The 18,291-nt window shown below is 38.2% G+C and overlaps 1 protein-coding gene across 5 annotated transcripts in view; it reads right to left on the bottom strand.

The window, feature by feature from the left end:
• NLRP14 (NLR family pyrin domain containing 14) overlaps positions 1 to 18,291 on the bottom strand; it is a 76,274-nt gene that overhangs the window by 26,071 nt on the left and 31,912 nt on the right. For 3 of the 5 annotated variants that reach the window (XM_042906000.1, XM_042906002.1, XM_042905999.1), the window contains exons 7-9: positions 13,410 to 13,580; positions 11,452 to 11,622; positions 9,382 to 9,552 (exon numbers count right to left, since the gene is read on the bottom strand). In XM_042906000.1, the coding sequence (XP_042761934.1) occupies positions 9,382 to 9,552; positions 11,452 to 11,622; positions 13,410 to 13,580 (513 nt within the window). Of the gene's footprint in view, positions 1 to 9,381; positions 9,553 to 11,451; positions 11,623 to 13,409; positions 13,581 to 13,973; positions 14,145 to 18,291 lie in introns of all 5 variants that reach the window. The other 2 variants (XM_042905998.1, XM_042906001.1) reach the window with 2 other exon arrangements.

Here is an 18,291-nt window from a genome sequence, read left to right as displayed (position 1 = left end):
ATTTATCTCTTCCTAAATCATAAATTACAAGTTCAAAATTATAGTCCAGGGAATAAACAAAACAGGTAAGCTCACCAAGGAAAGTCAAAGCAGTTGAATCTTTGATCATCATTAAAAATATAGACACATAAGTGAACTTTTGAAATATGGTATTGACTATTTTAAAAGCAAGGTATATAATAAGGTCTCTAACACCATGCCTTTATGCAAATAAAAGTGCATACACCAAAAGTCAACATTACATCTTTTACAAGGATACTCACAACTCCATGGCATATTTCAAACACACTAGGCCAGCTGCCTATATAGGGGAAGAATGATTAAAAGATAAATTAACCAACTAACCAACCAAAGTCAGTAGAGGGCCCTTGCATAAACCAATGATAATACCATGAACTGAAGTAGTATGTTAAACTTAACTTTCTACACCTGATGATGCTCCCAACCAATTGTAATTTTCACCTATGTTTACCTAGCCATTCCACAATTGAGTGCTTACATAGGTGCTGAGCATATAGAAACATTTAGGGGCGCCTAGGTGGCTCAGTTGGTTAAGTGTCCAACTCTTGATTTCAGTTCAAGTCATGATCTCACGGTCAGGAGACTGAGCCCTGGGTCGCGCTCAGCACTGGGTACAGAGCCTGCTTGGGATTCTCTCTCTTCCCCTCCCTTTTTCCCTCCCCAACTTGTACTCTATCTCTCAAAATAAACAAACTTAAAAAAATTTTAAGTTACTGCCCACATGAAACTGGCATTAATGTGATGGAGCAACAGTCCCATTATTTATGACACAAAGTAAATAAACCTAATACAAAATACACTGTAGGGTAAAAACACTAGGAGACAAAGGTTATCAAGAATTAATCAGGAAACAATCATCCTGTTTTTAGTCCTTAATAATAGTCTCAAAATCTAGAGGGGTGCCTGGGTGGCTCAGTTGGTTGAGCATCTGACTCTTGATTTTGGCTCAGGTCATGATCTCAGGGTCATGGGACTGAGCCCTGCATCAGGCTCTGTGCTGAGCATGGAACCTCCTTAAGATTCTCTCTCTCTCTTTCTCTCTCTCTCTCTCTCTCTCTCTCTCTCTATCTCTCTCCCTCCCTCCCCAACTCACACACTCTCTCTAAAGAAAAAAATTTTTAAATCTTAAAAATATATAGAGAGAAAACTAAAACTAACAGAACTACAAAGTGAAAGACACAAATCTACAATTATAATGGAGATTTTAACATACTTTTCACAGCAAGTGATTGAAGTATCTGGAAAAAAATCACTAAAAATATAGATGATTTGAATAACAGAATTAATGACCTTAATGAAAGTCATTTACAATACTGCAGCCAACAATTCTTCATCTTTTTAAGCACACCATGGTAGACATATAAAAACTGACTATATACTAGGGCACATGTCAACAAATTTCAAAGAAATGCAATCACACACAGTATGTTCTCAGACCACAATGCTAGAGATTAAATATAAAAAGATAAGAAACTCCTCTTATATGTTTCAAAATTAAGAAATACTGGGGTGCCTGGGTGGCTAAGTTGGTTAAGCATCCAACTCTTGGTTTTGGCTCAGGTCATGAGCTCATGTTTCATGAGTTCTAGCCCCATGTTGGGCTTTGTGCTGGCAGTGCAGAACCTGCTTGGGATTTTCTCTCTCCCTCTCTCTCTGCCCCTTCCCCACTCACTCTGTCTCTCTCAAAATAAATAAATAAATAAAAAAAAAAGAAAATTAAGGAACACAGTTTAAAATAATCCATGAAGAAAAAAGCATAAGGAACTTAAATTTATTTTAGACTCAAAAATAACAAATGCTGCATATAATATTATAGAATGAAGTTAATGCAATGATTTCAAGGAAAAATCAAGTGTTGGAAAAGGAGGAAATATTTATGAGCTACACATTCAACTCAAGTATTTAAGAATGGTATTAAAAAGAAGACAAGGGGGTACTTGGGTGGCTCAGTTGGTTAAGTGTCCAACTCTTGGTTTCAGCTCAGGTCATGACCTCATGGTTTCATAAGTCCAAGCCCAGCACTGGGCTTTGTGCTAGCAGCACGGAGCCTGCCTGAGATTCTCTCTCTCTCCCTCTCTCTCAGCACCTCCCCTGCTTGCATGCTTTCACAAAAATAAATGAATAAACTTAAAAAAAGAAAAAAATTTAAGAACAATCAAATAAACTCAACAAAAGTAGAAGATGAAAAATTAGATCATTGTTGTGTTCTTTAAAAAGTAAAATGAGAAAAAGCTCAAATTGCCAATATCAGGAAAAGAAAGGAGACATTAACAGATGTCTACATCACTGGAGATGATTAGAAGCTGAGCAGATAATAAATTAGACACTTGCCAATAAATTTTAAAATTTAGATGAAATGGATAAAATCATAGGAGTAATCTTACCAAAAATTACTCAATAAAACATACATAAATGTATAATTATCTTAAAAATGAATCAGAAGTCAAATCTTCACAGAAAGCAAATTCCAGATCATACAGCTTCACCAGAAATTTCTACAAAGTTCAAGGAAGAAATAATTCTAATCTTACACAAATCTCCCCAGGAAACAAAGAAGGATCACTCCTGAACTCATTTTATTAAAATACTGTAATGTGGATGCCAAAACTTAATTGGGATTATACAAGAAGATTATAACCTAATCTCCATTATAAACAAAGATATTAAAATATTTACATATCAACAAAATAAAGCGCACAATGTATATAAGACATATCATGACCAAGTTGGTTTTGAGCCCAAAAAAGTAAGGTTGATATAGTAATAGATATAATATATATAATAAAATCCATGTTATTGACCACATTCGGCACATTTCATAGAAGTTCAACATATATTCATAATCTAAAAAGAAGAAAAATTCTTAGCAAACTAAAGATAGGAACCTTTTAAATTAATAAATGAGACAAACACTGAAATATTGCTTTTGACAATGAAAATAACATAGGGAAGCCCACTATCTCAAGACATATTAACATTCTATCGCACATCTTATAAGTTACTAAGGCAATAAAAAGAAAAAAGAAAGAAACAGAAAAGGGAAAGACAACTATCATTCCCAAGAGAGAGGACTGTGTACCTAGAAAATCCAAGTGATAAAGCAATTCTAATCAACCAGAGGATGTGCCAAGCTACTGGGTGTGAAGTTAACACACAAAACCCAACTGTGTTTCTATGTATAAAGAATAAACAAAATGAAAAGTAACAAGAATACCCATTTACAATAGTATTGCAATATAGCAAGTACTTAGGAATAAAGTCAAACAGCAAAATAAAGGGCTACCACAGGAAAAATTACTAAGCTTTATTGATAGAGCTAAGCTAAGGAGATCTATCATAATTGATAGATTCAATGCAATTCTAATCAAAATGCCAACACATGGGTAGGCATGGGAATATAGGGAGATGCACATGCATGTGTGTGTTAACTTGATAAGCTGATGTTTAAAATTTTGTTTGGAAACACCAAGGAAGAACCCAGTAATAGACCCATGCACCAATGAAGACTTGATTTATAACAAAGATGGCCCTGCCAGACAGTGGGGAAAGAAAAACAGTCAATAAGTTTTGCTGGAAAGGAGGAGTATCCACATAGGAAATATATTAAATTGGATTGACCTCAAACCATATATTTGGGGGGGGGGGGGGAGAGAACGTGCATGCACACAATTTGGGGAGGGTCCAATGGGGGGAGAGAGGGAGAGAGGGAGAGAGAGGGAGAGAGAGAGAGGGAGAGAGAGGGAGAGAGAGAGAGGGAGAGAGAGAGAGGGAGAGAGAGAGAGAGAGAGAGAGAGAGAGAGAGAGAGAGAATATCTCAAGCAGGTTCCACTCCCAGCACAGAGCTCAGTCTCACCACCATGAGATTATGACCTGAGCCAAAATCAAGCATCAGATGCTCAACTGAGCCACCCAGGCACCCTACTAACCATATTTTTATATTAAAGTCTCAAATGCTTCATAAGCTGCCTTTTACATTTAGAAAATAATAGTAGAATGTCTTCATAATCCCAGAGTTGGGAAAAATTTTCCTAACCAATTACAAAAAGGACTAATAAAGGAATAATCTGATGTTACAATTAAGTTCTTTGGTTCTATAAAAGACATCATAAAGAGTGAAAAGAAAAGCCCAAGTTTTTGTCACATATCTAAGTCACAATGGCTAATAACCAGAATATATTGGAGGAAAAAAAAACCCCACAAATCAAAAAGGGGAAAATGGCTCACCCAATGGAAAAATGAACAAAATAAGTGAAAAAGCAACTTTACAAAATAGGAAATCCGAATGGCTATTAATCATCTCAAAAGGTGTTGAACCTCTCTTTAACCAGACAATTCTAAATTAAAACCACAAAGAGATGCCAAAACACACACCTGATTCACTAAAACTTTAAAAATTAAGTCAGACAAAATTGACAAGAATAGAGAACAGGAACTATCACACACTACTAGGGGCAGAATCAATTAGTACAATCTTTTTTTTTTTTTTTTTTTTAAGTTTATTTATTTATTTTGAGAGAGAGATAGAGAGCTGGGGAAGGGCAAAGGGAGAGGAAGAGAATCCCAGGCAGGCTCTGCATTGGCAGTGCAGAGCCCAATGCAGAGCTCAAACTCATGAAATGTGAGATCATGACCTGAACCGAAACTCAGAGTCAGACGCTTAACCGACTGAGCCACCCAGGCACCCCAGCACAATCTTTTTGACATTATCTAATAAATTTGAAGACCCATTCCCAATGATGTAATAAATCGCTATTTTTCCTAAATATATACATATGTGCCTCAATTCATGTAGTAAAATATTCATCAGCAGCATTAGTCATAAAATAAATGAAAAACGTCCATCTACAATAGAATGGTTACATAGTTTGTGATATTGTCATTCACTAGAATACTTTACTGTGGTAAAAATGAACTAACTACAACTACATGAAATGACTGGATGACAAATTCCTAACAATGAGCAAAAAAAATCATAATACAAAAGAATATACTGAGTATGACTATATATAAGGTTCAAAACCTAGCAAAATTTAACAATACATTGCTTAGGACTATATACACTCACACTCTACAGATAAATAAATGATGACCACAAAATTCAGGATAATAGTTTTACTTCTTAGGGAGGAGGGAAGAGATTTATAAAGGAGGAGTAGGGGAATTTAATTTCCTGGGAAAATTCAATTTCTGACCCGGGTGAGATTACACACATTTGACATTTATTTATTTATTTATTCATTCATTCATGCATTTATTTTTTAACTTATTTTCTCAAAAATAAATAACAAATTAAGTAAAAAATAAATAAATGCAGGGGAGGGGCAGAGAGAGAGGAAGAATCTCAAGCATGCTCAGTGCTGCCAGCACAAAGCCTGATGAGGGGCTTGAATTCATCAAACCATGAAAGTTGGTATCAAGTTGATGCTTAACCAACTGAGCCACCCAGGCAATCCCTAACTTTTAAATAGTTTTATTGACTTATTTCTATGTATTTTATATTTCATAGTGAAAATGTTTAAAATATGACTTGGTAGATCTTTTTTTTTTCTGTGTATAAACATTCCTTTTCTTCCCCCAAGTTTTTGTTCAAATTCCAGTTAGTTAACATACAGTGTAATATTTGTTTCAGGTGTAGAATTTAGCGATTCATCACTTACATACAACACCCAGTGTTCATCACAAGTGTCCTCCTTAACACCATTACCCATTTAACCTACCCCCCCACCTACCTCCCCTCCAGCAACCCCCAGTTTGTTTTCTATAGTTAAGAATCTGTTTTATGGTTTTCTTTTTTTTCCAATGATCCAGCAATTTTACTACGTACTAGGTATTTACTCAAAGGACACAAATATACGGGTTCAAAGAAATATATGCACCCTGATGTTTATAGCAGCATTACCTACAATAGCCAAGTATGGAAAGAGCCCAGATGTCCACTGACTGATGAATGGATAAAGAAGATGTGGTGTAAACACACAATGGAATATTACTCAGCCATAAAAAAGAATAAAATCTTGCCATTTGCAACAATGTGGATGGAGCTACAGAATATGCCAAGCAAAATAAGTCAGTCAGAGAAAGACAGATACCATATGATTTCACTCATATGTGAAATTTAAGAAACAAAACATATGAATATAGGCAGATCTTTAAAATATCAGAAGAGAAAAATAAAAATTATGGACTGTAGATGACACTGGAAGAAGCAGAAAGGGGGTCATCACTGCTGAAAATGAACTTAAAATTATGGGTTAGAGAAAAGTGAAAGGAAAATGAGTTTTAAAAGATTAGAAAAAAATTATAAAGACAGACAAAAGAGATCCAACCTAAGTGTAATTAGTGACCCTGAAAACAAATTAGATAAGCAGAAATTAAAACACAGGAAACCCTATAAAAAAATACAATCTACATGTTGAAATGGCAGACCATTTCCTCAGGAAAATATTAATGAGGAAAATTCTACACAGGACAAATTATTGTTCCTAAAGAGCAATTCTACGGACATTCAAGCCAAAAAAAAAAAAAAAAAAAAGTATGTTTAACCAGTAAGGACACTAAAAGGGAAGAATCAGTTGGCTTCAGACTTTTCTCTAACTAGATTCAATGCTAGCAGGCAGTGGACTTTCTGTAAAACTCTCAGAGGAAGGATGACCAAAATATGAACACAACCAAGCTGCCACTCAATGTCATAGAAAACTGAGACATTTCCAGATATACAAAAAGTCAAGGATAATAGTACTTAGATCTCTCATTTTGAAGAAACAATGAGCCAATAGTCAAGGTATTCAATGAACATTCCATGGTCCCTACCATCCACAGGCATCTGGTATTACTGAGCTCTGGAATGATCTTTCGAAATTACAAAGATCTGTGACCCTACCTCCCTCACCACCTCCTGGTCAACATAGTATAGTGGGGCATTTGGTCACTAAATATGGCTATCCCCTGAAATGGTTCATCTCTGTCTGGCCACTTCCTGAGTAATGATTACGATGAAAGGGACAGAAAGTCATATAAAACCTTTGAAATTTCATGATACTTTTCTTTCCATAACAGCAACTCCAGGCCAGCCTAACTGGTGTACCCTCCAGGTGACAGGCCAGCCACAAAGGACCTGTGGGGTTCAAACTTAATTTGGCTTCAGACACCTGGAGTCACCTTTGGATCATGAGGATAATGACCATTTGGTTGAGTATACTGCTTGAGAAGTCCCCCTACAAGCAAAGATGTAGAATAGAATGGGTTTATAGAAATATTACAAAAAATGCTTTATTTTTCTCCTGCCAGATCCCTCTGGACTGAAAGCCTGGGTACGAGCAGGGGATGATTGGAGAAAAAGCAAAGTTACAGGCACTAAGATGGGACACAATGATTTCAGGACTGTGGGGAAGAACAGCCACACCAATACCTGGGGAAGTAACATCTCAGAACCTGTGAGATGCTGGGAGTGGGAAGAACAATTCATTATTTCTTTTCCTTCCCTAGACCCAACACAGCTGCCTGGAAAAATTATGTGGTCTGCTGAAGTAGCAGCTATGGCTGGCAAAGTGACCCACTGCCCAGTCTGTCCACATGCCGTGGAAACAGAAAATTCCACGTGGATACGGCAGGTCCTAACTGTTCTGCTGCACCTGATGTCATCAGCGGCAGCCCCCCAGATCTGGACCTCTGTCACGGGTGTACAAACACAACCGGTACAAACCTTGTTTCAGTCTGTTACAAATTCATTAGCTTCTCTTGATGCCAGTGCAGCCTTGAGTTATGCGATTTATGTCTAACACTGTAACTACTCAGTGACACATAACCAAACCACTGTAATGGTGACCCAGATCAATAGAAAACATCCCACAATGAAATGAATTGTGTTCCTTCAGGTTATATGTTTTTTATGTGTGAAGGTGTGGACCACTGAATATCTCTTTATTGGGGATGGGACTACTTTTGGCCAGATTTTGTTCCCTATATTTATTGCCAATGATACCAAGATCAGCAGGTCAACCTAAACTCCCTTTCACGAGTTATAATGAATAACAAGACTTCTTGGTCCTCCCTTGGTCTCATTCAGTTGGCCGGTCCAGGATGCTGAGGACATAGTTGAAATCAATACTGCAATCTGACCTCCTCCCATGCTTGGAGTCCTAATTATGGTGGCCTTAATTAAATGGCGTAGGAGACAAATTGAGCAGATTTGGCCTCAGCCTCTGTTGGTGAGATTAGTGAGCATGGCATATCCATGTGAAAATTAACCAAGACTTTATTGTGCAGAAAAAGGGGGCAGATATTTCTGGGAGACATTCTTCTGTGAGTCTTTTGCTCTCCTATTTATTGACAAAAATTTAAGACCCTGACAACCCTACATGGCCACTTCCTAGGGGGTGTGTGCAGTGAGCAGCCTTGAGGGATGTCTTCCTCTGGGGCAAAGAGCAGGCTTGCTTAGTGCTTGCTATAAAGTGGTGAGTCCCCCAAGCTCCATGGGATGCAACCCACTCCATGTGCAGGTGTCCATCTGGGCTATCCATATCCACCCTGTGGGACTTGGGGGACAAAGAAAACTGACACACATACACTAGTGCATATGCTGCTATGCTAGGAGTAATAAAGTCCTCTGTCTCCAATGGGACTCTGGGTTTCCTGCCAGCATCCATGAAACAGTGATAGGCTAACTTATTAGGTTATAAGCAGGATAAAATTAAATTTCAGATCCAATCATTACAATATCATCATTGTTGTCATAAAAATATATGAATAGTTAACGGAAACATAGGTAAAATAGCACTTTCCTGGAAGAGTCAGGGAAACATATCATAGTATTTGGGTTTCCCACACATAGAGCAAAATTTTTGACCCAAAGGTCAATAATTCATGCTATGTAAGAATGTACTAGCCAATATCAGTTCAAGATTCAAAAAGAAAATAAACACCTAAACAACACATGATTAAACATAAAAAGTACTCAGAACACAGGATAAGACCGTATTAGATTGCAGGCTCCTTAAGAGCCTAGATAGCATTTTTTGAGAGAAGACAATTAGCAAAATCTTCAATTTAATAAGAAAAATTAATTCAAAGACAGAATATCTGAAGGATGACAGAACATGAAAGACCTTAAAGCAAGGACCTTTTACTTCATACATACCCCATCTAAGGCACTAAAGGGAACAGAAAGAAATGTGAACTATAGCTTTAATACTAACAACACATAATACACTGATGCATATATTTGAAATTCAGATTCTCATTTCTGAGAGTAACTTACCTTCGAGCCCCATTTATTTTTCATCCTCTCTCATGTACTAAATTTCTTCTGGCCACATTAGCTACCAAATAGGTATCACTTTCCTGATGGAAAACTGAACTCACCCAAGCCTCTGAATATTGCAGTTTGGATGTCTCAAAGCTTCGTACAGAATTTTGACTCCATCATCCTGCAGGTCATTGTTCCCAAGGTCCAGGCTCTGCAGGTGTGGGTTGTTCAGAATAGCAGAAGCCAAATCCAGACAACACATACTAGTGAGTGCACAGCCCATCAATCTGCAAGAAATATAAGAGACAAGTGAGACCTTCAGTTGTGAGGCTTAATTAGTTTATTCCTAGGAGAGAAGCCCAGGTATCTAAACCCTTTTCCTGACTCTTTTCTATCCACAATCCAAGATGCACATAGGAACATCTAACATTATCAGTAGAAACCAATGGGGTTTCTTAATGAGAAAAAAAAACCCCATTGGGTAAAACTGCTTTCTCCCACAAACAGGCTGTTATCCACCAAGCTTCCCAAATCAAGGGTATAAACACATTTCTATCAATACTAAAAAATGGATATAAGTTTACCCAAGGAACCCAAAGATTTCTGTGCTTTCAGTTTCCAATAGAATTTTGAAATAAAAATACTTTAAAAAAATGTTAAGGTGTTACATTCTAAGAGGAAGCAGCCTACATATAAAAAGATATGTCTTTCAGTCTTTTGTAGGGCATTCAAGAGCATTCACAACCTGGCCTCAAACATTCTCTTTCCATACTTTGTCCCTAACCTATTTGCCAACCATACACCTCTGTGTTTCTGTTTTTTATTTTGTTTTTTTCCAAATTTACCACACCTATCTTCATTCCCCTTCTTTTCGCTCTTCCTACCTTCTGCCAAGGATATCTGCACACAACAAAATCCTCTTCGTCTTTCAAGGCTAAGGTAACTCAATCTCCTCTGTCCCACTCCTTGCTCCTTGGGACTTTTGTCATATCTTTTTTTTTTTTCAATGTATTTATTTTGAGAGAGAGAGCAAGCTAGCAGAGGAAGGACAGAGAGAGGGAGAGAGAGAGAATCCCAAGCAGGCTCTGCACTGACCGTGTGTAGCCTGACACAGGGCTTGAACTCACGAACCAGGAGATCATGACCTGAGCCAAGATCAAGAGTCAAGATGCTTAACTGACTGAGCCACCCAGGCATCCCTGTCATATCTTTATGACAAATGGGATATATTATGATTGGCTGTATATTCATTTCCCTGCCATCAGCATTTTGTAAGTTACCAGAGGCAAGAGCATCACCTTAGTAATAATCTTTAATGCCCTCAGAATGTATTTTATATTTGTTGTAAATTTTGGTGGAGAGAACTGGCATGGCCTGCATAGAAGCTATGAAGGTAGCTACGAAAGCACAAATTTGTCTGTTTATAGCAAAGGTAAGGAGAGCAAGTGGACTAACCAAACATCTTGTGTATGTAGGTCACTTAGAAATTATAGAAATTGTGGCTGAAATAAAAGGTATTGGGTTTAAACATAATTTCCATGAAGTAAAATTTTGCCTTCTAGTTGAATAATAGTCAAGGAAACTTCAGAGAATTAGATCATATATATTTTCCTAAAGAAGGTAGAGATATGGGGCACCAGGGTGGCTCAGTCAGTTGAGTGTCTGACTCTTGATTTCAGCTCAGGTCACGATCCTAGGGTCATGGGATTGAGCCTCGTGTCGCGCTCTGTGCTGACAGTGTGGAGCCTGCTTGAGATTCACCCTCCCCACCCCCCCCCGCCCCTCCCCTGCTCTCACTGTCTTGCTTTCAAAATAAATAAAAACATTTAAATAAACAACAACAGAATGACTGGATTATTGGATATTTTTTAAAATTCCCTTCCCAGTTTAAAAGTTGACCTAATTATAAACATGAATTGAAGAAAGAAAAACTAGTAGAGCACAGTTTCTGCTTCAGGGATGTAGAGCAGAGGACACACAGTAGATTCAGTGAGGTACAAACAGGTTGATTACAATTACTGTAGTAACTATTTAAGAAAAATCTGATGAACATACTTCCTCAGCTTGTCTCCAGCAGGAGGAGAGAGAGAGAATCAGCTGTGTATTCTTTTCTCTGACAGATACTCAGCTCAGCCCTTCTTCACTCATCTGTTAAAACATGGAAGGTCAGGTCACAGAAAACCTACCCCAGGTCCTGAAGGTTACAGCTGGGATGCCGAAAGACATCGCACAGAAGCTTTACTCCATCATCTTGTAGCCAGTTGGACCCCAGATCCAGATGTGTCAGGCTCTTGTTGCGTAGGAGAGAAGAGGAGAGATGTTGACCGCTCAGTGAGGTGAAGTGGCAACGCCTCAGCCTATAGGAAGGACAGTGTGAGGACACATGGAATCACTGCTTTACTGCCCAGAGATTTTGCAAAGGTTTCATCCTGTGCTCCCTCACCTACTTGCCAACACTCATCTCAGAACAAATACCCTCTCCCTCATTACCTCTTTGCCTGTCTCACTTGGGATATTCTTCAGAATATCCTTCAGAATATTCACTTGAGATATCCATGTTCTTCAGAATTTTTCTTTTCAAATGCTAGATTTTAAAATTTATTTTGAAAGAGAGAGAGAGAATCTTAAGCAGGCTCCGTGCTGTCAGTGCAGAGCCCGATACAGGGCTCAACCTCATGAACTGTGAGATCATGACCTGAGCTGAAACCAACTCAGATGCCCAACTGACTGAGCCACCCAGATGCCCCCATAATTCTTCTTTACTATAAATGAAATGTTAACCTCTTCACACTGTGCATAAATACAGTACCTAATTGCAAAAGTAGCTATATGGAGAGGAGTAGGCATATGGAATAGAATGGGAGTAATCATAAAAAAGTACTTTTTTATATAATAAAAGTGGCATTTCCAATCAGTAGGGAAAAGATCTATTATACTATAAGTCATTTGGGAAAGCAGACCTGACATATGGGAGAAAATAAGTTTTAAGCCTTATAACAAAGTAGGAATAATTTAACACTTACATGTTAAAAATTAAACCATAAAGAATAGACATAAGTAGGGTTTTTTAAATAAAGGTATTTCCAATTATGACAAAACTTCTAAAAGTCATGAGGAGGAAGATAATGTGACTTCACAAGAATTTTAAACTTCTGTATTCTAAAAATGGCCACGAGAAAACACACAGAAACATGCTAGGTAAATTATTTGCAAAACAGAAAAAATAATGGCTATAATGTATGTGATATTAATAACCATAACATATACAACAGAAAACATACAGAGGAAAATGGAGCCTATGAAGAGGCAATTCCTAGAATATTAAAGGCCAAAAACATTTGAAAAGATGCTCAACGTTAAATTATTTTTATTTATTTATTTTATTATTTTTTTAAGAAGGCTCCATGCCCAAGGTCGGGCTTGAACTCATGACCCCAAGATCAAGAGTCACATGCTCTACCAGCTGAGGCAGCCAGGCGCCCCTCAACATCAAATCATTTTTAAAGTTACTTTCAATTATCTAATCAATACTGATAAAAAAAACAACCAGTAGATACTCGATGAGGATGTTAAAATGCAGACTTCTAGACTGCCAAGGAATTATGAACAATCTATTGGAGAAAATGTAACCACGTCTGACAAAGTAAAAATTTTGGCTCATCAATTCCACATCTGGGAATTCATCTAAGGGCAATGAACAGAATAATCACACTGTGATCCAGCCCTACCATGGGATGCTACATTCCTGTTTAGTGGTGTTCATATACATTTACCTGTTCTAGACCCAGAATATGGAGTTGGACAGGCAGACTTTAGTCCTGAATCCACCATGTTCTCATGAGCATGAGGCAAGCTATATAATCTTTCTAAGCCTCCCATTTCTCACCTGGGGCTGAGAACTCAGTGGCCAATTTGACACCAACAGGTACATTTGTGCAGATTAAACAAATTTAGCACAGGGCCCAGCACAGAGTAAGGACACAACAAATGGCAATCATTAATACCATCATCCTCATCATCTGCATTATCATTATTGATAACAGTAGGGAAAATGCAAGGGACAGATTATATTTATAACACTGTCCCTTTTAAAATATATTTCAAAATGTATACATCAGCAGGATGAAAACTAGTGCTCACTTACACAAGGCTCTGGAGATTGCACTGTGGATGTTTCAAGGCATCGCTCACAAGCTTTACTCCATCATCTCCCAAGATGTTGTCTGCCAAGCACAAATGTGTCAACCTTTTGTTGCTGATGAGAGCCAAAGAAAGATCCTCACAACCAGCTACTGTGAGGCCACAGCTTTCTAAGCTGAAGGAGAAACACAGTTGGGAAGGGATCAGTCAAATCCCAAAGTTCATGTTTCTCATCCTCTTCTCAGGGACACTAGCTGATACTTACAGTCCTTATATCTCTACTATAGAATCAACCTTTCAAACCTACTAAAATTACAAATGCCCTTGCAGCTACATACAAGGGAGAGGAGGAGGAAAATAGTAATAAAAATAAGCATTCATGAAGAAAAGCAGCATTTAAAAGTCTAATGAGAGAGAAAGCAAAAGAGGACTTCATGTAGAGCTCATCCAGGATTGACAAATGAGCCAAGTGGTGTCCAGACCCAAACAGTTTGCCCATACAGCTCTTAACTAAGTCACACAAGACTGCCCAAAAGGACTGCAGGGAAAACAAACCAGCAAGACTCACGACAGTCTCTCTAGGTGACACTTGGGATGTCCTAAGGCCTCACACAACAGCTTGACTCCGTCATCTAATAGGTGATTGGTCGACAGATTCAGAAATACCAGGCTCCGGCTTCTAAGGAGAGCCTTAGAGATATTTAGACAACAAACTGTAGTTAGATCGCAGGATTCCAAGCTGAAAAACAACACAGGAAACCAGAGATGACCCTCCTCAGAGAAGAGTTATGACCACCACTCACCCAGCCAGATGGTGTGGGCTCCCAGACTTTGTGACCCCTTCTGAAAACCAGCTTCCCTACTTGCAATGAGTTATTTAGCTAAAGCACAAGGATCTGATAGGGAGCTAGGGGAGAGCAGAAAGCTTGTCTTTTCCATCCCTATCTCCCCAATTCCCTATGAAAATATGTATGGAAGTCCTAAAGAAGTATTTTTATATGATACTTTTTTTTTTCTCTAGGAGGAATTTCCTCCAACTACAACATGGAAGAAGGTGGACTGAAGGGTGTGGAGTCCTTGCACTCTGACTTCTGAAAAACATGGGGCAGGAAGTCAGGATGAAAAGCTGTGATTCCCACAGCTGTCTACCAAGAACTCACCTATTCATGGGAGTCAATCCATGTTTTCTGAGGAACCCAGTCCTTAAGAGTAAAAACTAGGAGTAAATCAGAAATAGGGGCGCCTGGGTGGCTCAGTTGGTTAAGAGTCTGACTTCGGCTCAGGTCATGATCTCACAGTTCATGAGTTCAAGTCCTGAGTCAGGTTCCGTGCTGACAGCTTGGAGCCTGGAGCCTGCTTCAGATTCAGTGTCTCTCTCTGTCCCGCCCCACTCTCACTCTGTCTCTCAAAAATAAATGAAGATTAAAAAAAAATTTTTTTTAAATAAAAAGTAAATCAGAAATAAAAGTCTCTAAAAATAAAGCAAAAGAAGAAGGGAACCCAAAGAAGAAAGGAAGAAGTACATGAAGAGACCGTATTTGTAGAGACTCCTATTTAGAGACAGCTTGTGCTTGGAGAAGGCTGGGCCTGGTACCAGCTCTTCGTAAGACGAGGAAGGTGACACCAGTGTTCTGGGAACTTGGGAGTCACTCTAGTTACTCCTTTGAATCAAGCACTTAACCCAGTCCCTCAGGAATTGTTTGTCTTCATCAGAATAAGGGTATATATAGGTAAGAACAAGAGAAGCTCCCTCCTCAATTCAGAATTAGACCTCAGTGGATCACCTAAGGCTGGAAACCTCAACTTGCCCTGAAAAGGTGTTATGGACTGAACTGTGTTCCCCAAAATTCAGATGTTGAAGTTCATGTCTGCAATGTGACTATATTTGGGGACAAGGCCTTTAAGGAAGTAATTAAGGTTATATGAGGTCTTAAGAGGGGACCCTGAATCCGAAAGGACCAGTGCCCTTGTAAGAAGGGAAGAGGTACCAGGACTGCACACACATGAAAGAGGCACATGAAGGCACCAGGAGAAGGTGGCTGTCTACAAGCCTAGGAGCGAAGCCTCATCAGAAACATACCCTGCCAGCACCCTGATCTTCAACTTCCAGGCTCCAAAACTGTGACAAATAAATTTCCTTTGTTTAAACCACCCAGTCTGTGGTATTTGTTACGGCTGAACAGGGTGATACAAAAGGGTATTACAGCAACAGCCAAGCAGGCAGTTAGAGAAACAAGGGAAGCGTCATACACTGGGTTCCAGCTCTTCTAGCAGAGGAAGATTCCAATATTATGGGGCCTGTGGATAAAATGTTAAAGTTTAACTAAAGGACAGAAAATATGTACATGTATGAAAAACAGAAAATGGGGAAACAGAAGAAAATGTTTAGAAAAGCTTGCTTTACATCTTAAATGTATAAGGTGCACATTCTCTGAACAAGAGCACATCCTAAGAAGAGGTAACACTGAGAAAGGGAGCAGGTTTAAGATAAAGAGTCCAATGAGTTTAAAAACAGGAGAGAACTGGAATCCATATTTGAAGCAATAAAGAACAAAAGCAGTGAAAATATGTGAGAAACTCCTCAAGGAGGAAGGATGAAAAAAGATTAAAGTGACATAAAGTAAGTAAGAGTTATATAGGAAAGGAGCTACAACCAATGACTATGAGATGCTCTTGAAGAAAGAGAGCAAGAGAAACAAACCCATTTTTAAAAATCCAATTGAAAGAAAGAATTTCTGGGCAGAAAAAAAGGTTGCTAGCAGATCAAAAGGTACTTTCATGCCAAAGTAAGGAAAACTACCTGGACAACACCAATGAGAGAAAACTAACACGTATGAACCAGGAAGGTGGGCAGGAAGGTGAGGGGTTCAAGGGTCAGGTTATCCTCGGACTTTAGAACACCAAATGCTGCAGAGCAATGTACCAAAGTCAAAGTGCTAAGAAGGAAAATAGAGCCCTCAGACCCAGGTAAGAGGTCAATCATCAGGATTGCAGGGTGGCTCAGTTGGTTAAGTGTCTGATTTCAGCTCAGATCATGATCTCATGGTTTGTGAGTTCCACCCCACATCGGGCTGTGCACTGACAGTGTGGAACATGCTTGGGATTCTCTTTCTCTCTTTCTCTCTCTGCCCCTATCCTGCTCTCTCTCTCTCTCTCAAAATAAATAAACTATAAATAAACAAGAAGTTAATCATCTGTGAGGGCAATTGAGGGATATAAATGAAGTCCTAAAATATATCATTCATATACATTTCATGAAAATGGTAATTTAAAATTATACGGCCAATAATGCAATGAATGAAATGTAAGATTTTATACAGTAATAAATGAAAGTTTAACAAAAAATACACATATACATTGATAAAAAGTATATAAAATTAAATTTGAATAATTGTTGTATTCATGTGCATCACCATGACAAAAAGTCAGAAAAGTTCTGAAAGAGTTCAAAATGTAAAATGTGTAGCCCCCATAATCCTGATTAAATTAACATGCTGGAAATTGTATGACAGAGGTACATTAAATGCAATGCCTTACATAAGGGTATTTTAAATGCTTTAATCCTTTTAAATTTGGTAATTCAAACACACATTTGGAGGGAAAAACCCTGAAGGGTGATAATAATCCAATAAAAACAGGCAATATCCTACTTGCAAATTTCCAGACACACATACACATAGATCAAAAATGAAACACAATGTAATGCATCCAGGAAGCAAAGAACAGAAACGGTAAACACTAAAAAAAGGTTTTCAGCTCGGGATGTAAATATTACATGGCTCACGTTCTTTTGTTCATGATCTGTTTCGCTCTTATCCTTTCCATATTACAAGTTTGAGCTTCTCAAGCTTTCTTCTTTTCCCTTAGTGCTAACAGAATTTCAGCTATGGACTTCCTAATTCCTGACAAATGAAATCTCAGCCTCATAAGAAAATGTTCCCTCTTTCCCTTATAGCTACAAAGAAAAGCAGATGGTATTACAAGTCTGAAAATATTTTATTGTAAAAAAGAAGTCTTATAAGAAGACATGTGGACTTTAGAAATTGCTACTGTGTCTTGTGAAAACAACCCTTAAGTTCTAGTAAGTCTATAATTTTGACCAAGTGTCTTATTTAATAATGTGTCACTCCTGTAATACTCAAATTGCTACTTCTGAATTTCTAAATGTTACAAATATGGAACAGATTGTGTCAAATCAGAAAGATCATCAAGCTCTCCTCTCCTCTCACGTGCATAAGGAAATAAAAAAATGTAACTCTGGTCTCTTGTTTTCTGAGAGTTTGAAGGTCTTGTCTCAGTTATGTTAATACAAAACATCAATCACCAGTAATTCAATCAAAAGTTGAGTTGATGACGGTGGCTCTAAGCTAACCCCTACATATGGGCCAGTGAAACAGAGGAGACACATTAACTTGCATTTGGGTTCTGGTGGGGAACTGACCCCAACTCTCTCTCTCTCTATAGTGCCCCTACAAGGAGGCCCTTGACTGAAAATTTCCAAGCAAATTATAATTTTTAATATTTGTTACAAATCTGTAATCATCAAGGCAGTATGGTACTGGCACAAAAACAGATACTTATATCAAAGGAACAGAACAGAGAATCCAGAAATGGACCCACAAATGTATGGCCAGCTAATTTTTGACAAAGCAGGAAAGAATATCCAATGGAAAAAAAAAGTCTCTTCAGACATTGGTACCGGGAAAACTGGACAGCAACATGCAGAAGAATGAACCTGAGCCGCTTTCTTACACCATACACAAAAATAAACTCAAAATGGATGAAAGACCTAAACATAAGATAGGAAGCCATCAAAATCCTAGAGGAGAAAACAGGCAATAACCTCTTTGATTTCAGCTGCAGCAACTTATTACTTGATGTGTCTC

This window comes from Panthera leo, chromosome D1 (genome assembly GCF_018350215.1).
Source record: "Panthera leo isolate Ple1 chromosome D1, P.leo_Ple1_pat1.1, whole genome shotgun sequence".
Lineage (NCBI taxonomy): Eukaryota > Metazoa > Chordata > Mammalia > Carnivora > Felidae > Panthera > Panthera leo.
This window is presented reverse-complemented; position numbering and strand designations above follow the sequence as displayed.